General features: G+C 46.4%; 2 protein-coding genes across 4 annotated transcripts in view; both read right to left on the bottom strand.

Annotated features, from left to right (window-relative positions):
* Positions 1-353: 353 nt before the first annotated feature.
* On the bottom strand, positions 354-4,290 carry rai2 (retinoic acid induced 2). Its single transcript, XM_088313556.1, has 2 exons — positions 4,102-4,290; positions 354-2,699 (listed from the first exon to the last, which is right to left on the bottom strand). Exon 2 carries the CDS (start codon positions 2,635-2,637, stop codon positions 1,264-1,266), a length of 1,374 nt encoding a protein of 457 aa, XP_088169682.1. The 5' UTR covers positions 2,638-2,699; positions 4,102-4,290; the 3' UTR covers positions 354-1,263.
* Positions 4,291-5,268: 978 nt separating this feature from the next.
* nhsa (Nance-Horan syndrome a (congenital cataracts and dental anomalies)) overlaps positions 5,269-22,483 on the bottom strand; it is a 43,146-nt gene continuing 25,931 nt past the window's right edge. The window contains exons 1-9 of one of the 3 annotated variants that reach the window (XM_088313686.1): positions 17,078-17,139; positions 14,393-14,539; positions 13,895-14,028; positions 13,225-13,287; positions 12,076-12,274; positions 10,870-11,004; positions 8,458-10,743; positions 8,087-8,189; positions 5,269-7,774 (exon numbers count right to left, since the gene is read on the bottom strand). In XM_088313686.1, the coding sequence (XP_088169812.1) occupies positions 7,183-7,774; positions 8,087-8,189; positions 8,458-10,743; positions 10,870-11,004; positions 12,076-12,274; positions 13,225-13,287; positions 13,895-14,028; positions 14,393-14,539; positions 17,078-17,090 (3,672 nt within the window). In that variant the 5' untranslated portion in view covers positions 17,091-17,139 and the 3' untranslated portion in view covers positions 5,269-7,182. Of the gene's footprint in view, positions 7,775-8,086; positions 8,190-8,457; positions 10,744-10,869; positions 11,005-12,075; positions 12,275-13,224; positions 13,288-13,894; positions 14,029-14,392; positions 14,540-17,077; positions 17,140-22,483 lie in introns of those variants that run through there. The other 2 variants (XM_088313684.1, XM_088313685.1) reach the window with 2 other exon arrangements.

Here is a 22,483-nt window from a genome sequence, read left to right as displayed (position 1 = left end):
TCAGATCAAACAAACAGAAAAATGTGCAATATAAATAATAAATATGGAGCTTGTACGTATAAGGCTTTCATTTGTTCATCACAAACTCAACACAATTCAACAGGCACAAAACCCTGTCATCTTTTCTTCACGAAACTACGACCACAAAGTGCACTCGGGAAGCTAAAACAATCTAACAGCCAAGTTAGCATCACTGCTAACCCTAACGCTAATCATAACACACATACGTACACGCACACCCATTTAACGGCGTAAAATCAAAACAAAAAACAACCTTGGGAATACTCACAAGCAAAGTTGTGCACAAACTTAAAAGAACCTTCCAACTTATTCACCACCAGCCGAGTAATGGATCTTTAACGTCTTTAGCCTTCAATGGCAGTAAATAAGTAAAAAGAACAGTCAAGCTACAAAAAAGTACAACTTGTGCATTGGTCGGGATTTAAAAAAAAAAAAAAAAAAAAAAACACCGCCCAATGCTAAAAATTATTCTTAAATTACGGATTGGACCCCCAACCCAGTCAAATAGCTTTGTGTTCGACTACAGGTAGTGATGGGGATATGAAGCTTGAAATCTGCTTCATGAACCAGTTGTAGTATTTTTGGACTCCTGTAGATGGCGCTCTGTGTTCAACATTGGGCTGAAACCACACTGACTTGCATTTTTTTTAAACCCTTTAATTAAACCAAATGTGCCATCTAGAGGACTCAAAAAAAAAAAAAAACTGGTTCGTGAAGCGAATTTGAAGCTTCATTTTCGCATCACTAACTACAGGCACACCTTTGACCAGCTTCAGTTAATTTGTTAGCAAATTCAGACAAGACTGTCAATCGTCACATTTGGACATGCACTTGTATGCCTTTCGTTGACTCTTCAAGTCTCTCCATCTCTGTTGCTACCTGCTGATGACATCTGGATTTGGACCAATTTCAATGCCACACTGAATTTTGACGTTGGGTTCCTTGTTCGAGGACAGCAAAATGTACGTGGTACTGAAACAATGAACAGCTGGACGTGCATTCCAAAAGTTTTGAGAAGGTTCAATTGTATTGCAACGGAAGTCTCACCCCAAAAAGCCCAATATCACAGAGCTTTTTAGGAGTAAATGTGCCTTGGCTCAATAAAGGTTCGGAAACATTGAAATATTTACCACAGTGTGGTTAATTTGGACGTAAAGATGAAGAAGCCCTTTGGTGTGCACTCGAGCAAACCCTGCTTTAGTGTAACCAGTGTGTTCCAGTGATTGTTGAGCGTGTTGCCGCTTACTTCCTGGGTAAAAGCGTCGCCAGTCTCTGCTTCTTGATGGGCAGGAAGTGGATCTCCTGCGAGCTGACTTTCTTCAGCTTGATCGCTCGGTTTTTACCGTGGGCCTTCTTCAGGGTTGCGTGCGGACCGTGCTGGGATGCCGGCGACAGGGCCGGTGGCACCTCAAAGAGCTGGGGTGGCATCCCCTGGGTCCCGTCTCGTTTGATGGAGAAGTTCTTAGTTGAGACTCCCGAGAGGCCCTTGATCTTCCCACACAGGATGGCCGGGATGGCATCCTTGACCGACACAATGACCTTGGCCGACTGCGAATTGCTGACGATCTCCAGGTTGGGTGATCCGGGCCCCAGTGAGGCAGAACCTCCCGCACCGCCTTCCACCATCCACTTGTGCTGACGACTGAAGTCCAGAGATGTCAGACTACCCAGGATCTTGGAGTCAAGACTGGCGCTGCGTTCCAGGGCCCGGGCGTGGTGTTTCTGGGTGGCGGAAACTGACAAGTCCAGCACGCTATCTTGATGCTGTGGACTGAGGTGTTCCTGTTTGGGTTCTACGGGACATGGTCCTCGCATGGACAGGTCCAGGACTTGTGGGGATGAGCTGCTCTGCACCAAATTGAGGTCTCCGGGAGTCTGAGTGCATTTGGTTTCCATGCAGACGGCTTTTGGCAGGTTATTCTTGGAGTCCTCCGTCTGGGGAATGGGGATGGGTAGCGGGATTGGCAAAGGAACTGGCAGTGGGATGACGACGGGGTATGGGACCAGTAAAGTTGCGGGAGGGACCAGTGGGGACAAAGGAGACGAGTATGTGGGGGGGACAAAAGGGGAGCCAGGGGATTGGCAGTTGGGGGGACTGGCCTGGGGCGGGAAAAGGTCCTGTAGAATTGTGGCAAAGGCAGGATTCTGGAGGAGGGAGAACAGGCTGGCATCCTGATTGGGTCCCGCTACTGACTTCTGCTCCACAAAGGACAACTGATTGGGACACAAGATGTTCTGTGGGATCACGGCAGGATCCAAGACCAGCGGAAGGGAGACCTGGTTGGGGCCCGTCAGTACGTAGGGCGGTGCCCCCATCGCGCCCAATTGGGGCCCGTGGGCCGCCGCCATTTGGAGGTGGATGGGTAGCATAAGTGGGTTCTCTCCAAGACACACGGGGTGCAGGACGGTGGTGGCCATTTTTAGCGCCACCCCGTTGAGTGGAGCGCCGGCGTCGGCTCCCATTGCTGACCCGGGCGTCTCCGAAAGGTCTACCTTGCTTAAACCCACCGTGGAGGACTCCTGGGAAGCAGACGGAACGCCGCCTTGGTCCTCTTTCTCTTGAATTTTGGCTTCTCCCGCCATGTTGGAGCAGGACAATTCATCCGACGTTTCCATAATTCCAAGGCGTTGAGTCTTTATTCAGTGGTGGCACTCTGACATTGTCCTTTGAGGAAAATCTGAAACGGAAAACACACAAGGTATTTTGGTGTCTCAACAATCCCGTGTATGGCAGCCTTCCATCTGCAACATGCATCACGGCCTGTCCTGCTTGTCAAGCTTCATCCATCTGGAATAAGTGGCCGATCCCACGACACAAGAGTAAATTATCCAAGACTAGAGGGGGAGGAGACGCAAATGGACGACATTTTTTAAAAAATGGGTGGGTTGAGTCAGAAAGGGGACCAAGTTTTAAAAAAACTCAGCTGAACAAAATCATGCCATTAAATTGCTCTGGCGACCCCTGGTGGGACAAGCCAGAAGTTGCAACAACAAGAGTGTTGAAAGCATGTGGCAGGCGTAACAACACATCATCTGTGAAAGGTTTGCCCAGCGACTAACTGAGTTAAAAAAAACAAAAAAACAATCCCTCTGCTGTAACTGTAATGACTTCCACATTGCCCAACCGCGTCCCTCTTTCACCACTTGCCTCATTGAGAGAATTTATGCAAGCAGGCAGGAAGAAAACAACTGCCTCAAACTCAGAGTGTGATTTGAAGGGAAATTTGAGAAAAACACGCTGCGTTGAATGCAACAGCCAAAAGTGACACGCTAACAAACAAAGGTGGAAAATGAGGCACTGCTTCCAGATGAGACTCTGGGCATCCATAAAACTGTTAAAGAGAAAAGTGGAGTTTGGAAAAATAGAGGTAATACTGCATCTAGTTTGACCATTTCTCACCATCTGTCCTTACATTTTACAATCTGCTCCACCAATGAGGCTGGACAAAACCTCAAACAATTAATTAATCTTAATAATAACTACACTAATTGTAAAAAGGTAAAATTTTTAAATGATTTCATTTTACTAATTCGTTATTACAATTCACTATTTTACATGCTCATTGGAACCGTTTTTCCTACAATGTTGATTAATTTTAATTTAAAAAAAAACATCCATCCTTTATCTTACCTGCTGTATCAAAAACAAAACGTTAAAAAATTATAAACGTAAACCAAAACAAGTCATAATTATTCATGCGTGAACGTGCTGTCGTCAAACGTAAAGTTGTCCGCCGTAATGGGCATCAAGGGCGGCGACGCGCACGTACCGGGGGCGCGCCTCGCCTCGGTTACCATAAGAACCGAAGACGGACACTCAAGTGACACTCAGCTCGAACCTGCTAGCCTGCTAGCTAACCTTGCGCTAAATCACACATTAACGTTTACTCGCCCAGCCACGCAACATCGACGAGCCACACAAGACACCCGAATAACCACACGAAGCTATAAAAGCACAGCATTGCGAGAATAAAGAGTTTGAAATACTCAAAGGTGACAAGCTTACGTCATTAGCATCCCTTTGCCTTTGCTTTGCTTCCCTTTAACGTCGGCGCATCAATGAAATGCTCCAGTACTCACCTCACACATTACAACAGCGGCAGCAATTCGAGGCCAGCCGGCGACAACGAGCCGCCTCCCCTCCCTCTGTGATTTGGAAAATCGTACAACAAATATTACGAATACTAATGAATATATAGCCCGGGAAAAAAAGCGACAGGGCTTCTTATGTGTTCACTGCGGGGCTCTTCTCTTTACTTCACTGGCCAAGTGACGCCACGTCGGAATTGCGCGCGCAGTCGCCACACTGGCCACGCCCCCTCTCCCCCAAGAAATAAAACAGACTCCCCCACCTTAAAAATACTCGACCTTAAAAAATGTGTATTCATGTTATAAAACGTATGGCTTATTTCTTCAAAATATTAGAAATGTTCACTTAAAATGTCTCTTTTTTAACTTAGAGCTAAAACAAAAAAATCCTCAAAAACGTGTGCCTTTTTGTCTAGAAAATAATGGATTTTTTTTTTTTTGCTTGAAAATATGTGACTGTTCTCTAAATGACTGAACTCCGCTCCCTACCCGCAAAAATGATCCATCTTTTTTCCTGTAAACGTATTTTGTCTCATCAAACAAGCAGTCTTGATGTGGGGGTGCACCGGGATCCCCCAGGGTCCCTATCAGTCTCCAGCAGCCTCCGGCTCTGCTTCAGGCCTATCAGGCCAAGATGGGGGCTGGGTGGGGGCAAATGAATGCATTCTACTGAGTTCACCCCTCCTCCACCAAACCCGGATGGCAGTTCTTGCGGTGTGCGTGCGTCCCTGCCACCCAACAATGTCATTATGAGAGCATACTAACAAAATATCAACATTTCTTGGATAACCTTCAGGAAGACCTTTAATTTGAGAAAAGACTCGATATGTACTGATTGTTTTCTAACAAAAAGTTGCATATTCTCTCATTAAATCATACGGTTGATTTAGAATTTTAGGATGTTTCTTGAAGATATTCCGATTTTTTAGAAAATTATATTGTATTTTTTTTGGGTGCTTGAAAATGCGCAGCCTTTTGTCTAAGATGTAAAAACAATCTTTGATGGCCGGACTCTTTCAGTGATGCCGAAGCTCATGTTTCTTGGGCTTTAGTGAACATTGAATTTCAGAGCTATGGAAGAAGAACGTACAACTATTAAGATTCTATATGTAAAGGTTGAACTTGCAGCTGCATCAACATGACAATGTACAAAAGAAGCTCTTTTTCCAAGCAGTCACATTTATTTCTCCTTTTTCGGCTACACGTTTTCACTCCATCGCGTCGTTTACTAACAAAATAAATACAAGACAAAAAGATTTTTTTTCTCCAAAGCTCCGAAATGTACAACATTTTAAAGTCCATGTAAACATGTTTCGTATTCTTTTTTTGTACACACTTCACCCAACATTCATTTCATTTACACTTTTGTACATCAAATACATCCACAAGGTGGCGTTGTAGTCCAAATTGATCAAAACGCACCCTTGTTGTAGTACGAGGAAGTACTGACAAAAAAAAAATCACTTGAAAAGTTGGAATGACAAAATTATTTGCGTACCCTGTTAGCATCTTCGCTACGATAGTGTGTATTATTTATATTTACACAAGACAAGTTAGTGGAAAAAGGGTTTTAAGGCCAAACGGACTGTAGAAAGGGGCAACATTTGCATAAAGGTTTGTAAAAAGGATGACGTAGCTTGTCCCACTCAGACAGTGCCTATTATTACAACGTGTCGTCTTATAAAACAATAAAAATCTGCATAAAATAGACTCTTTGATTTTATTGCTCAAGTGTGGAATTGTGGAGGGGCAGAAGCACATTAGCATCCAAACTGGCTCCGACATGCGTAAAACTTACTCAACCGTTTCCAAACATTCTTAAAAAAAACACACACACACCAAGTCAACCAAACTCCGAAAACAACACATTTTGTTAATTTTTTTTTCATGAAAGAAAAAAAATGACCAGCTTCAACACCTCCTTTGCTTTTTCTTCTTCTTGCGTAAAAAATACTTGCTCATCACCTCGACACATATCGTCAACTTGTTTTTCTCATTAATACCGCTGTGCGATAAATGAATGTTTACATTTTTTATTTTATGTTTTGTTTAATCTCATGATTTTAAAAATATCTCACAAGTGGTTTATGTCGACTTGTTGTGATGTATTCACAGAATACATATATGTCAGTATCTTTTCATGTCTGGATTCTGTCAAGGAGAATTAAAGAAAACAGTGAGCATGAAAACAATTACTCAAGAAAAGAAAGTCCTGTTTTCTGAGATGGGAAGGTGCGTAGAGATTGGATGAAAAATGTAGTTTATGTTTTTAAAAATTATTTTCGAAACATTTTATTTGAGTAAAAAAACTCATACGTTTAACTAAAAAGTATTACATTTTCAAGAAAAAAAATGACTATTTTGAGGAAATCACATTTTGGGAGAAAAAATATTTTCATGATATTTAAAAAAAAAAATCCCCTCCGAAAAAAAAAGCCTAAATAAAAAATAATTTTTGAGTAAAAACAAATATTTTCAAGTGGAATAAAGTAATCTATTTGATGGAAAAAAATGTTTTAGGATTCTTTTTATTCATTTTATTTTTATTTCCTCCTTTTTCTCCAAAAATACATATCCAATATTTTACCTCTTAAAAATACTTTATTTCTTGAAAACGTCCATTTTTTTTTGCAAAAAATATATGGTTCCTTGAAAATCAGATTTTTTGGGGTTGAAAATGTACACCCTTTATTTGACTATTTGTGGGGAAATATTTAACTTAGTTTATGGGAAATGTGTTTTCTCGAAAATTTTCAACTTTTTGTCTTGAAAATGTGTGCTAAATTTTTTTTTTCATAAAAACTTATTAAATATTCTACCTTCATGATTTTTTTGAAAACAAAGAAAAAAAATAAACCATCAGACTTTTCTCCTTGAAATTATCTAACAATTTCCCTTGAAAATATATAGCTTAAAAACTTCATTATCAGTAAAATATTATAATTTACTATTATTATTTAGTAATTATTTTTCATGAAAATATCAGATTTTTTTTCCTCCCAATTTGTTGTCTTTGATAGCTGACGTGTTTTGCACATGCCGTGCGGCGAAGGGAAGACGAAGAAGTGTATGTCATGCGAATCGCGGGCGCGGCGTGGCTGGCTCGTCGTCGTGGGGGCTCCCGTCGGAGTTCTCGGCCTCGCCCTCGGAGATGGCCTGCATTGGTGCCGAGTAGAAGCGTGCGCGTGCGGCGTAGCGGCTACTGTTGGCGGGTGGCGGGACCCTGGCGCGTGCTAGCCTGGATTGGGGCGACATCCAGGATTTGGGCGAAAAGAAGCCCTCAGGGTCAGGCGACCTGGCTACCACCTCAGCTGTTTCTGTCACCGCCTCGTCATCTCCTGCCGCGTGACCTTTTGGGGTCACGGGGCTCTTGAGGATCTCGGTGGCTGACATGCGGTAGCTGGACTCGGAGCGGCTGCCCTTCTTGAGCAGGAGCAGCTTAAACTCCTCGTTGGAGGTGCTGGACTTCTTGGCGTTCCTGTAGATGGGGCCGGGAGCCCTCTGAGGGCCCGAGGGCGCCGACGAGGGCGACGCAGTGGCAGAACACGGGGAGCTGGTGGCGCTACCGCCACCGGGGGGCGACGGCGTGCTGCTCAAGGATGACGGGGCGTTCCTCACAGACAGCTCGCCGGAATCCTTCCTGCCCAACACTTTCCTCTTCGACCTGAGCCGAAAAAACACCTCCAGTTAGACGTACGATGTGTTATGCTTTGGATTACGTAGAACGACATAAATCAGATAATCTTGGAAATTGAAAATTAGAACGTGTTGGTATGAAGTCATCTTTGTTCAAGAAAAAAAACTGCAGAATTTTATAAATTCTAAATGACATTTTTGTTCACAAAAATACAGGATTTTATTGTCGAACAATTGTTGTCATTTTGGAAAATAAAGGAAATGAAATAAATCAAAAACTTCTAGAATTTTTTTTGACACATTAAATGAACAACATTACAACTTAAATCTAAAAAAGTACCTGTGGATGACGGCAAACAGGTCGTCGGTGGTTCGACTTTTGGTGGGCGACAGAAGGACGCCGTCGTCCTCCGCGTGCGACTCGGCATTCGTTGCTGTTGAGTCTGCGAAAATACAATTTTAACAAATTTGAGAGAAATAAAGTCAGGAATTTTCTCGCCACGGGAACACAGCAAAAATATTTTTGAAATTAAGTCACATATATTTTTTAAGATGCATACAAATTCCATTGCTCTCCTTGCACGCTATTCTGCTATTTTCTTTATCGGCTATTTCTGCCGAAACAATGCAAATTTCCCCATTCTGGCATTTATGTGATTTTATCCTAAAACATTTTTGGTTCTGTTTTTGCATTTTTTGTCACTCCCATACCTTTGCTGTGGTTCTCCTCGGCGGCGGATTCCTCTTCCTCGTTTCCGGCCGGATCCCCCATCGACTCGGCGTCTCGGTTTCCTTCATCGCTTCCTGGACTGGCGGCGGATGTTTGATCCAGACCGGCAGCTGGACTCGGCGTTGAGGGACAGCGATCCTCGTCAGGTGGCGGGAAAGACAATTCTGCGTGTTTCTCCGCCTCTTCATCGGGTGGCGGCGGCGGCGACTCTGCGGTCGCCTCGCCGTTGACGAGCTCCTCGTTGGAAGAGACTGGCAGCTGCAGATCATCCGAGTTTTGCTTTGTAAATTCTAGCGAGCTTTGGGTGTCCACTACGCTTGCTGAGTTGACGGTGGAGCTCGGGTCGAATTCCCTGGCGATGGGTCGCAGCCGGACGTTGTGCAGCGCGGCGGGGGTGACGTTCAGGGAAGGTCCGTTCGGCATCTCAGCTCTGGCCGACGCGACCTTTTGCTGCTGATTTTGGTGGCCGATGCAGTGAAAGGAACTTAAATCCAGATGGGCCGAGGGGACGAGGGGCAAATCCGGGTCCCGCTTGGAGGCGAGTGACGACTTCCTTTCCGGAACTTTGGGTTTCCGCTTGGCGCTGGATGGAGACAGCGGGCCAGGGAAAAAGGCGGCGGGGAAGACGGAAGTCGGGGTCTCGGACTGGCTGGAATATCCGCTGGAGGGGCTGGCCAGGCCCGCCAGCTTGAAGTCGCCCTCGGCGGGAGTCAGCGAAGGCGTGGTGGCCCCGGAGCCCGACTGGGACGCTTGCGACTCCGAGCTGTCCTGCGACTTGACGCACTCCACCACGGTGGTGCCGGTGGCGGTGCTGGAGTTGGACAGAGACCGGTAGGGGTCGCTGGATTTCAAGTCGTTCAGGAGCCACAGGTCCGCGTAGTCTGCCTGGACCGCGCCCTCGTCTTTGAACGAATGCGCGTCGCTGGAGTTGAAGACGCCCAAATCGGGCAGATCAAAAGATCCCTCCGCCCCCCACACACCAGGAGGCTCTTTGGCGATGCGACCGGACGAGCCGGACAAGACCAGCTGCAGTTTTTTCTCCTTGGACAGCGGCGGCTTTGCTTCAGCGAGGACCGGGACGCCATCCTCATTGTGGATCGTCCGGAGCGACGAGCTGCGCCTGGGCGGACAAGGTTTGGCTTTTGGTTTTCTCAAAGACAGGCAGCGTCGCCCCAGAGCCGCGTGGTCCGAGTAGATGTACGTGAAGCTCCTGCTGCCTTTCAGCCCGCAATCAAAGTGCATGGAGGTGTAGTAACCTTCCGTGTCCTCCGAGTAGTGAGACACCGTGTCGGCTTTCTCCGAAGGCGGCTTGTCGGAGAAGCTGCTCTCGCACGTGGCCATGCTGGCGAAGCTCGGGCAGCCCAGACTGCTCTCGGCCTCCCTGCTGGGCTCGGGGCTGAAGTCCCGAGTCCTCGTGGCGGAATCCGGGTGCGAATAGTTCCACTCGCCCTCCCCGGGAACGCCCACTTCCTCTAAGATGTCCATCGCCGTGGAGGAGAAGGAGCCCACCCTCTGCGTCCGAAGCCCGGTGAAGGGATCCAGCGCGAAGCCGGCGTGGTCCACGGCGGCGGCGTTCAAGGAGAGCTCGGAGTCGCAGCGGGCCAACGGAGAGGTCCCCGCGGCCACGGTCTCGGAGGTCTGCGAGGGGCACGTGGAGCTGCTACCGCTCCAGTTCCCGCTGGAGGACTGGTGCTCATCTTTGTGGTACACGGGCCCCCCCAAAACGCCGGCAGCCGACACCGAGTGCACGGGGCTGCTGAAGGTGTCCGAGCTGGACGACATGTCGCAGCTGCCCATCTCGGCCATGCGGGGCAGCTGCAAGCGCGCCCGCTCCGCCCAGCTCCTCTCGGGAGTCCTCGACAGCGGCTCCGACCCGCCGCCGTCCTCGGCGCTTTCCTCCTCGTCCTTCAGGATCAGCTCCTCCTCGCCGTTGAAAGGGGAAAGCTCCGCCTCATCCTCGTCGTCGTCCGCCCTCGCCCGGCCGCCGTCTCGGGGCAGACTGCGCGTCCGCAGCCGGGCGGCAAACACGTCGTCGGGGCGGTCCCGCAGGGCGGCGATGTCGCCCGCCGACTGGGATAGGCACAACGCCGCCACCTGGTGGCCACGCTGGGCGCGGATTCTCCGGTTGGAAGGCGCCCCCAAGATCAGGAAGTCTTCGGTCTGGCAGCCCGAGTCTCTGGTGAGCAGACGGCTGGCCAGGTCCTCGTTGTCCAGGCCGGCGTGGACGATGACGCTGCGTTCGCGGGAGCCGGGCGACTCGTCCGAGTCTGAGGGCGCAAAAAGTACAAAAAAAAAAGACTCAAATATGAAAAGCAGTCAACGAGTACAGCTAAATTAAGCAAATAATGTAACTTCTTTTTTTTTTAAAAATAATACAAATGCCGCGAGCGGACCTGCAGCGAAGTCGTGCAGCTGCCTGGGGATCCCGGCCACGGTCCTGCGCCTCCTCAGCTTCTTCCGGCGCTGCAGCAGCGACTGCGAGTGGACCAGCGAGCAGCGCACACTGGCGTCTCTGTCGAAGCCCACGCCTGCAAAACCAGAAAAGGGAGGGGAGGGGGCGGGGTAGCGTTGTGATTTGGGTCGAGACGTGTGAGGGGACTTTGTTGAGGGGGCCACGATCCCACGCTGTCGACTTAAAAAGGGAGAAGAGTTGGCGACATCACGCTGGATTGAAAGTGAAATAAATGCGCAGTGTGCAGCATCGCACCGGCGGTTTGCTTGCGCCTTATCACCAGGATCACCAAAAATATCACATGTTGGCAGTTTCATCTTAACTCATTTACTACCATTGACGGATAAAGACGTCAAAGATTTTATTTTTTTTACTTGGCACGTAGTGAATGAATTAATGACCAAAAGTGGTATAAAAAATGAATGGATCGTGTTGAATAAAAAAAAAAAATCTCAAATTGTCCAATCTGCCCCAATCAATAATTTGTCACGCGTATTCCAAATGAGCCAACTTTATTTTTTTCCCGGTTTTGCTGCCTTCCCCTTTGGCCGTCGATCATGTGATTGAGCGCCATGGCGACCCCGCCCCTCCCCCGACCCCCCTCCTCCCTCTTCCAGGCTGGAGCAAGTGGGAGTCAATCACTGGCCGCATTTGGATGCAACTAATTGGCATTGGTGTCACGCCATCGCGCCGCTTTGTGGCGCCACAAAGCGGCGCCCCGAGCGCTCGAGAGCTCGCACAAAAGCGCCGAGTGAGCGTCACTTCATCCGCTGCAGTTAATTGTGCAACGTGTTTTGTTTTTTTTTTTTGGGTGCGAGGGGAGACTTTTACAGACGACGCATTGTGTCGCCGTGCAGGCCGCGTGGCGCAATTATGATATTCAACAGCGGAATTTGCAGCGCCAAGTCGTCACGGGACGGCGAGAGGACACGCAAAATGTTTCCGAAAATGCAAAACGGCGAAAAACAAAACATAACAAAAAATCAGCATGCCATGAAACCGGCCCAACTTCCTGTTCAGTTTCTGGCACGAGACTTTGGCATGCATCCTGTCGTGATCGACAAATTTGGGAAAGCCAATTTTCACAACAGCAAAACGTAAAACGTTTAGTTGATATGCCCAACGTCCAAATGGTCAGAAGCTTTACCGGTGACGTTAATGGGGATGACGGACGAGGCGACCACCCGCGAGTGGCATTTCATCCTCTCCTCGGGCGTGGGCAGCGGCAGCGCTCGCGACCAGTTGGTCTGCTTGTCCAAGGTGCTCGGCGTGTTGGGCACAGGGTGCAACTTGGAACGCTGAGCGGGGGATGCCAACGCCGCCAAGTTGGGGTCAGAGGTCGCCACCTGCAAATAGACCAACGTGGGCATCTGTCAAAACATTTTCGGGATTTGATCGTCATCTTCCGATAGAAACGGCGAGCGTGCCCGACAGTCAAAAGGAAAGGATCCAAAATATGAGAAGGAAAACGGAAGCTCGAAAGTCCAACTGGCCCTGAAGTCGCGCCATCGGGAATTTCGGGCGTTTCTGTCGTACGTGAATAGAACCAAAATATTTCAAGAAAATCGAGAAACATTGAACAAAAAAAAAAGAATTTCATCGTAAAAATATCACAATGCCTGAAAGAAATATTCGACAAAAATGGTGGCATGTTTCGGCAGCACACATGTTTGTAACGTGTAATTCATACAGCGCCCATCTGGCACCTTCGCAGTCCAGACGGCAGAAAAGCTTTTACGATCTTTTTCTTTTTCTCGCATTTCTGAACACTTACCTGGAGAGCGGACGCGACGGGCCGTCCTGTCACGATCGAGCGCTTCCCGCTTCTCGCCAAGCCAACCCCCCTTCACCCCCCCACGACTTCCCCACGCTTCAACGCCAGCTCTGCCCCCCCCCCCCTTTTGTGCTGGCCGCCCGGCGACACCCACACATAAAGGACAAAACCCCCACTCTCAACAAAAGATCTCCTTGGAAACTTCTGCCGAATGGAAACGAGTCAGACGGAGAGCGATTGCAGCCGGTTGGAGGAGGAGAAGCAACAGCAGAGAAGACAGGAAGTAGGCGGCATGCATTCGTGCGCCACAAAACTCTTGCCACTGAACTAGCCATTAAGTCTCCTTTCGACATGCGCGCAAACATGCGACACCCTCCAAAACGACTGCAAGTCGCTCTCTCTCACTTTCTCTCACACACACACACACACACACACACACACACACACACACGCATGATGACGTCGATGACGTCAGAGGACAGAAAGGGTGCAAAGGTGGGGTTGGGGGGTGTTCTGGGTTACCTTTCTGTTCCAGGGGGAGAAGTGGCAACATTCGGTGGGGGAGGGCGCACGGGAGCTGGGGAACTAAATTAAACCAAAAACAACAACAACAAAAAAGTACAAACAAACAGACAATGAACATGTATGACAAAACGCACAAATAAAGTGGCAACACAGAGGAGCTGTTTTGAACACAACGGCCTGTTTTTGCTTTTGCTCAGCTTTTAGAGCGCCATTGTCATTCATTTTGCTTCTTTTAAGTCATTAAGTTGGTAATGAATGTCTGTTATTTTCATTGGCACAATATATACATCTTTTTTTTTTTTTTTAGTAGTATTAATTTTGCAAGCCTTCAAATTCCAATTTGTACAATGAATGTTTTGAAAAGAATAGAATAGAATAGAAATCCCTTTATTGTCATTGTACTCAAGTGTGCAACGAGATTAGCAGCGAAGAACAATTTTAAAATTATATTTAGTCAATTAGTTGCACCAAATAAAATCATCTGGATCCAGAAATGTTTTTTTTTAACCATAACCGATTTGAGATTTTTGTGATTTGAGTCTTTCTATGGCCAGCAGAGGGAGCACTAACACAGCTAAAAAAGAAAATGCAAACTAAAAGGAAGGGAAGTGAACACAAATGGACATCAGAGCTGACAGGGCGTGAGTTTGTGTGCGTGTAGTCTCACCGCCGTCAAGCGCACCCCCTTCCTGACTTTCCTGGGGGCGACGGGCGTTGATGGGTACACGGGCATGAGCGGCAGCGCTGAGATGGAGATGGTCACTCGGCGCTCCCTGCTGGCCGGGCGCCGTCGCTGACCGTCTGCAAACAAACCAACACATCTTTGAGGTTTTTTTCTATTTAACTTTACAATTTAGGAACTCTGTGTGAACGTTTATTTACATTTTTTTTCTTGAACATTTATATGGAATTTTTTTAAGTACCTTTTAAGGACAAAAACCTACATCTGGTCTTTGCTGAACACTTTATGGTCATGATAGGTTGATTTAGAGATCAAAATATTTTTTTCAAGTAGTGAAAAAAGTATGACCAGCACTTCTCTCCAACTAAACGTGTGACCTGGAACAACAGCGGTGCCGCAACATGTCCACTAGGGGGCAGCAGTTAGCAGCTGGTGACCAGCCTGCCCACTTGAATGATGTTTTTCCCAAATATTCTTTGCTACCTGCGCGCAAGTGCCAGAGGTTGGCATCTTTGTGCATCTCCTGCAGGCATGGCGGGCGCGTGGCCGGACGCAGGATGTTCCTCTGCTTGTGCCAGGGAGCCCGGAAGTGCCACGTCAGCTTGCTCTCCACATCCAGGTCTGACACAGCTGTAAAACAAACAAACAAAACACAAAAGCAAATCAAATTTACAAACGGGCCACAGAAAATTTCATTGCAGGATGAAAGTGAAAAAAATTATCGTAATTTGCAAACAAATAAAAAAAAACGTTGGCACCAGGGATAGGCCAGTATCGATATAGATGGATGGATGGATGGCTGAGTGGCACATTACTGCCTCTAGCTGGTCAATTTGTATACTACATCAGAAGGCACCAGACTTTTGCTTGGGCGGGTCTTATGTTGTTGTTCCTTGTTTTTGGTGTCGCAACGCCGAGCGTGACACTCGCACTGATGCTGGCAATGTGACGGGTCACGTGACCAGCCCTCTGCTGTTGTTGTTGTGAGAGTCCAGCGACCTTTTGACCCCGTTCAAGACCACGTGTGCGTGATTTTCACAACGAACCGGACAACATCTTGTTGTCTTTGCTTCCACTTGGACAGAAAATGCAACACTGAGCTGAGTGTGCCATAAAAGTGTGACATCCTGAAAGGTTTCGACCTGCTTTTATGGTCAGCTGTTCTCCCCAAATGGAGGAAGTGGCTAAAAAAAAAAAAAAAAGTTGTCACTCAATCCTCAGGTTGACCTCCTGACCGCTACAGCTGAGCGGTGAACAAATGTCGGCCTCGTCTGATGAGAAAACAAAAACATGTGGAACTTGATCCATCCATTTTCTTCACACTTCTCACCTGACCAGTCGGCAGCCAATCGCGGGGCACGAGCAGCCAAACAAGTATTCACACTCACAGTCACACCGAAAGACAACCACTTGTCAAAGTTAAGGCGCAGGATCCTGACCGGGTTTGTGGCCCACTAAAGCAAAAAAAAAAGTGACTGCTTCCTGTTTCAAGAAATTGCACATTTGCTTTACTTTTTCACCCCCAAATGACTTTTGAAGTGAGTTGAGGAACTTCATTGAGCAAAAACTAGTACTTTGCCACCATCTCGATGTCAAGTAATGACAGTCAGTTGAAAAGCTTAATTTAAACAAAAGTAGTGCTTTGCCACCAACATTTGGCATCTTGGTACCAAGGAACTATGTTGAAGTGAGTTGAAGAGATCTTAATTTAGACAAAAGTAGCACTTTGTTGCCATTTTGCAGCATTTTGGTGCCAAGGAAGTATTTTAAAGTGAGTTGAAGAGCTTCGTTTAGCTAAAAGTAGTGCTTTGCCACCATTTTATAGCATCTTGGTGTTAAGGAACTATAAAATGATGAGTTTAAGAGCTTCATTTGGACAAAAGTAGTGATTTGTTGCCATCTTTCAGCACCTTGCTACGAAGGAACTATGCTGAAGAGTGTCGAGGAGCTTCATTTGGACAAAAATAGTGCTTTGGTAGAAAAATGGAAATGTATCACGAATCCCAGCCTATCATAAGCCATTCATCAGCCTTGGCTCCTCCTCCTCATTTGCATAGCGGTCAGGATAATAACGTGGTGAAACCTTCAGGCCAGAAGAACGAGGAGGCCGAGGAGGAGGAGGAGGCGGGACGTGAGTCTGCACCTCAACCTTCTAATTTGCTCCGCCGGGAGCCAGGCCAGACCTTCCGACACCGTCACACACCCACAATTTTTACCCGGCGGCCTGGGAAAAAAAAAAAAAAAGCCGCACTCGCACACAACAGCAAAAAAAGAAATTAATGAGAGGTACGCGCCGCGCGATGACCTCAGGGTCGGAGTCTGCCTTTGAACTCTAGCGCACCTCCTGGCCTAGATGCCCCGCCCCCCTCCCCTCCTCGCACCTCTCCATCCCGCGTCTCCCCCAAGCGCAACAATGCGGCAACATCTGCTGCCACTCCCCCCCCCCCCCCCCCGACCTCAACCTCCGTAATCGGTTTACAAACGGCGCTCGCACCCACGGCAATGGAGGCGCACCAAACGTTTCATTCGTGGCGGGAATCCGTCAAAATGATGGCGCAGAATCAAATCATGATCATGATACGCGTTGGACTTTCATCAAACACGAGTGAACATTTTCTCTGAACTGAAGGCAGTTGAATAAATATGTACATTTTATGGGTTTTTTTTTGTAATTAATAAAAAAAAAAGAAAAAAAGTGGTGTGATCTGAACTTTTAAGAACCTGGCAATATTGTATAAAAGCTACAAAAATTTTCTTCTCTCTGTCCAAAAAAATTTAGTTTCTTGCTTTTTCTGTTACTTAGCAGAACATGAAAATTAAATTTCTATCCAAATCAGCTGTTTCTGAACCAAAAGTGGAGAAAACCAGTTCACGTGTTGTCAAAATCGGACTTTGATGCTAATTATTTAATTAATTAATTAAAAAAATACAGTGGAAAATTGGAAAATGTTTTTTTTTTTAATGACCATTTTATTGACCATTTAAATGAGCATTTTATTTAAATGTTTATTTATTTATTTAAAAAAATATATTTTTACCTATTTAACTTCCTTTAGCCAAATCATGTTTCCAGTAAAAATGACAACTTCATCTTCTGTATTGATCTTGCGTCCGACACTTGACGAAAATGTGCTGAAATGAAGATGACGACAACGACGAATGACTCACCTGAATCGCGCATGAACCGAAGTGTTAACGGATCAAATTGAACATATTCATCCAGATGTCCTTCCTTTTTTTTTTTTTCTCCCCAAAACGCGGCGGCGGCGGCGGCGACAAGTGAAAGTCTTTGGGAGGTCTGATTAGTGAAACCCAAAGAGTGGCCGAGTCTGGCGGAATAATAACAATAATTCCCCACTGGCCTGCTAATCCGCTCGGAGCTCACAGCCGCCGGCATCATCATCGTCATCATCATCACCATGGCGATGACGATGACGACCCAGTCAAGATTCCCGCCGATACGTAAATCGCACCTCAAAAACGCCAACCATCATTTACGTAAAAGCAGAAAAACTACAAAATACGTTTGATGTTCTCGAGTTAGATTCTTCTTCTCTTAACAGGCCTCAGTTGCCTCGTATTTACGGAAAAGAAAAAAAAAAAAGCCACCGAAAAAGCAGTCAGAATGAACCCTTTGACGATATGATGTCATGTAGATTGACTCTTTTTGGGTCGAGGTTGCATAAAAGAGGGCGTGTAGCCCCCCCCTCCCACGCCATCTGTGGAGGCTTCGTGCGGATATTTACGAGTCCGTTGGGGTGTTTGGCGTGCGTGTAAAGTCACGCTAATGCTTTCACGCGGCTTTAGGAGATGATTGGTGGTCGTAACGGAGCACAATGCCGCTGCTAAGGCACCAATGAACACGACTGCAGGCCAGTGAAAGCAGGTTCCGTTCCTGGCACAAAGAGTGGGATGATAGATGAGCCCTGAGGCACTCCATTTGCAAGACGTCTTCCAAAAGTTTCCTGTGGGGCGGCCGGAGAGCCGTTAACAGCCAATAGGAGTCTGATGGTCATTATGTCATCAATGTGCACGAGTGTACAGGTGTGTGTGTGTGTGTGGGGGGGGGGGGGGATCCTCAAATAAATCAATAATTATTTTTGATAATCGATGAATCACAGAGAGATCTAAAATTGTCCAAACGCTTTGAATTTCAGATCGTAATAGTAAATATTCTCAGATTTCATGACAACAGACTGATTATGTTTTTTTTGCATTCGCCATCTAATGTGGGCGGAGCTTGGCATTAAAGTTGGATCATTTAGATTAATTGCTGCTTGTCTAAAAACTTTTGTCCACATTTCGTCACCCATATTGATTCCGTTTCTTCTGCACGTGTGAGATCAATTCTACACACCCCTCCACACGCACACGCGCACACACACACACACACACACACGACTATTGTGCGCTGATCAAATCCACCACACGCCAAATATGTTTCCACTTGTCACGCCCACAAACTTCTTGTTTGTGAGTGAAAGCAAAAGCCACATGAAGGCGTTGCAGCACAATTAAACACCCACATTTCCACTCGCGCCCACTCAAGGAAAGGAATGCGGTGCTTGACAGACAAAGGAAATATTTCCAAGCGTCTCACCCAGATTTGACATATGCATGTCAAGCTCGTTCCCAAACCTCCCAAAAAAAAAGCGGCCGCTCGGCGAGAACGTCAGCGGAGAGGTTGTGGTTTTTCACCGCGGGCACGGCGTGCTGGCGTGATACCAAACAGCTGCGTAAATGGGCGTCACACACTTTTTCTGGCGCGTCAGTTCCGGAAGCACACTTGAGCAACAAAAATGAATCATAGCGGCAAAACATCGGAAATAATCCAGTTGACAACGCCACTTAGTCATGGATTATTTTCTTTTTGTTGATTTTTTTTTTTAGGATTGTTTTGAGTGCTTCAACCAAACGGGGTTGAAAAACAGATCACGATATATGACACGCCGGATCTCAATTATCGTTACGATTACCACTTCTAATGCATTTATCCTGAAAAGTAAAGAAACTAGAGTTTTTCAACATATTATTACAAAACACAGAATGAACACAGAATCCGAATGTTCTCATTTGAGTCAAAAAGCGTCTTAGCATGTTGACATCGGAAAGTTTGTTGACATGTCACAAATCCAGATGGCTGCCGGATATATGGTTAGTGCACGTGGGAAAACTTCGTAAGCATTTGAGCAAGAAATATTTGTCCGGCTAATGTCTCGCCATTGGCTGGCTAACAACACGAGCTAACATTGCACTAGCAACATGAAGATCTGGCTAGCTAACGCCACGCTGTCAGCTAGCTAACGTCCTAGCGATGTGAAAATATGTCCGGCTAGCGCTGAGCTCGCAACAAACAAAATCGAGTTTTCAAACTTGGACGGGGGACCTGAGAGACTAGTTATCTTCGCGCTAGCTAGGATCAAGCTAGTAGCTACGTAGCTGCTTTTCAAATGGGACCAAAGATTTTCCTGGAGGTTAACATAAGTTATTTTAAACTAAAAAGTTGAACATTTTTCATGTGTTGATACGCCGGTGTCGGCTAAACTGTAATCATTTAAAAAGATGGGTGAATATGAATAATCTGTATGATCATCGTATGAGCGCACTCTGTTCACCATTTTTATCACATTTTATCAATCCTTTCCACTTGTCAGCCAGGTGATTAAGTAGCTCATGTTGAGCTGGCCAGGAAGCAAAGCGCTGCTTGATTACAGCTTTGCAGCGGCGCCCCGCTGGCCCCCCCTTTTCACAGTTCCCAGCATCGCATTGCAGGCCGAGGTCACGACGCCCACCTCCTGTCCCACATCAAAGCTCCAGGTGAAGGCAGGGGTGAGGCCGTTTAAGTAGGTGTGGTGGCATAAACGGCCGCTCCATCCACTGCAATAAACGAGCGAGGCCCGAGGCTGCTCTTTGGTCGTCCGTGCTCACTGGCGGCTTCGCATTAACACCACTGCGTCTTTTTTTTAATGTTGTCATAGCAACTATTTTGTTGATCAATCAAGTGTTGAAAGTGGCGCCCTCTTTTTGTCAACGCAATTTATAATTTCTTTGAATATATTTTCTCATTTTCTTTTATTTCTTATTTTATTTATTTTAACATTTCAGGGGACAAAATGCGCGTCACACGTTACAAGCTTGGTCACTGAACGACTCGAACTTGTGAGTCAAGCTCGTGCTGGATTTCGTAGGAGGAGTGAAAGCGGAGAATCATTTTTTTACAGACATGCCAGGACGACGAAAATGCAGATCCTGACTAAAAAAGAGAATCTCGTTCATCAGAAGCCCGGCAAAGGGTGAAAGGTCACCAAACGGAGCCTACAGAAGCAGAAGACCGATGGCCGCCGGGTGAACGAACTGGCTCAGGTGGACGGACGGAGCAGGCCGCCTTATATAAACGAGCGCCTCAGGTTTGTGCCGAGCCAGCAGACGAGGCGTGAAAGCCAGAGGGGAAAAAAAAAAATGCAGACGGCCAGCGAGCGAGTGAGGACGCTGCTGCGGTTCGCAGAGACACAATGACGGGCAAAACTTTAGCTTGAGCGGCGGAGAGGCGGAGCAGCTATAAATTAAACGCACCGCGGTCAAGCCCGCGGCAAGGCCAGCGACCCGCTTGTGGGAAAGTCGTCTTCGTCTGAGCTCATACTCCGCGGGATGATGGGAAGAAGAATGACGGCATTTGGAGCGGTGCTAATGATCTAACTTTTCAGAATGTTTTCAGACAGCACGAACAAGGCAGGAGTGGCCATCGGGCGTCGCGGGCAGATGCCCGACGGGCACGCGAGCGGGTCTTAGCCAAAAAATACCAGGGCCAATTTTTAGCCAGCCGTGGCACCAGGGTACTTTTGAGTGGCAGGAAAGTGATTGTCTATCGCAGACCTTTACTGAAAACAATTAAAACGTTTGTTTTGTTTGGTGCTGCAGCAATAAATGTACCTGAATTAAAAAAAAAAAAAAAAAGAAATATCAGAATTGTCCCCGATGCAATTTGTGGCACAGGCAAAGGGGGGGGGTAACAAAAAGAAAAAAAAATTGCATTATTTTGCAGCCCCACTGCTCATCTCAAACTTCTTTGCCGTGAAAAATTGCTTATCGTCTATAAAAGTTCAAACAGTGGTGGGCGGTCAAGGCCTTCTCCGCTGGCCTAACACAATCAAGAAAAAAAATAAAAATCAGATTCTTCGCATTGATGTTATATTAGATCCTTTTTAGGTGAGATTTTGTATCCAATCAGAATTCAGCTAGCTTGTGTTGCTAGGCAGATTTCACAATACCAGTAGCACGCACTATTCGCGAGGGCCAAATCGTCACCTCTCGCTAATCTTTGACACATTCTGGCCTGTTTCTCGCTGGTCTCCGTCCGTGTGGAGCCAACTCAGCAAAATAGAGCAAGTCGGCTTGCCGGTGCCGAGTGTGGTCCCAGTGCAGCGGGAGCGGTCAGAGCAAAAAAGCGCTCGCTATTCCTGTTTTCTCTCTCCCGGCCCCGACGACATCCTGGTTGCGGCTGTGGAATGTTGGCGTAATGATGGGTGCCGCCGCCGTGCCAGCGCCAGAAATGAGAGATGTCGTGCCACCCGTGACAACTTCTGTAGTACAAATGCGGGCTTACAGACGGCCACGTTGCATCCGAGGGTACTTTCGATCCGGTCGGGGAACAACTTGACAACTTGCACAAAACATCAAATCTTTGGTGCAAGCGGAAAGAGATTTTTTTTTTTTTAATGGAAAGTAAAAAAAAAAGAAAAAAAACGGCGAAGAGTAAATTGTCCAATAAATGAATTATTCTACGTACACGCGAGGCATGAGAAGAATCTACTCAAACAGAGAACGAAACGTCGCTCCAGTGTTAAAACGAACAAACAGCAAAGACGGCCGAGGCCGAGAGGTACCACGAATCGGCGTTCAAGTCAACGGGAAGGGATTTAAGAAAAGACGGTGACACTGGCGAAATGTGCAAACGTGATGAAAAGGAACTTGAAGCTGACAAAATTGCTGTCAATCACGTCTGCGAAGAACACGAGACTTGACCTCATTGGGAAGTCAAAGATTACGTCAACAGTTCATCACAGAAAATGAGCTAATGCAGCATTTTCACATTTTGCGCTCCACCTAAACGTGGACATTTTTTTAAATTTTATATAAATCGTAGTCAGGCAAGCCCAAAATTCGACTTAAAGTTTGATGAAACATTTTGGTGCGACTGTTTGTATGCGAGTGTGTCAAGTTGTTGTTTAAAGGTTTATAATTATCGTACATGCTAATTTCCTTTAGCTTCGCCCATCTATGGCGTTTCACATTACATTTTAGCATGAAGTATATATTTTGGTTGAACATTTTGGTGTTTAATTATACAATGTTTCACACTCTTCTGAAGTGTTTCATTGATATACGTTCATTTTTTTTAATATGATTTTGAAAATTAATTGCTAATACTGATATGAAGTGTACTATTGTCTTAGTGTGTATAGCAATAGGACTGTGTGACATATCGTTATTTTTATTTATTATTATTGTAAAGACTTTCAGCAAATTGACATTTACATAAATAGTTATATCGTGCTTATTTATATTATTTAATCG

This window comes from Idiotropiscis lumnitzeri, chromosome 13 (genome assembly GCF_059441095.1).
Source record: "Idiotropiscis lumnitzeri isolate Australia: NSW breed Sydney's pygmy pipehorse chromosome 13, RoL_Ilum_1.0, whole genome shotgun sequence".
Taxonomy (NCBI): Eukaryota; Metazoa; Chordata; class Actinopteri; order Syngnathiformes; family Syngnathidae; genus Idiotropiscis; species Idiotropiscis lumnitzeri.
The sequence above is the reverse complement of the archived record's forward strand: the minus strand, read 5'-3'. Positions and strand labels throughout refer to the sequence as shown.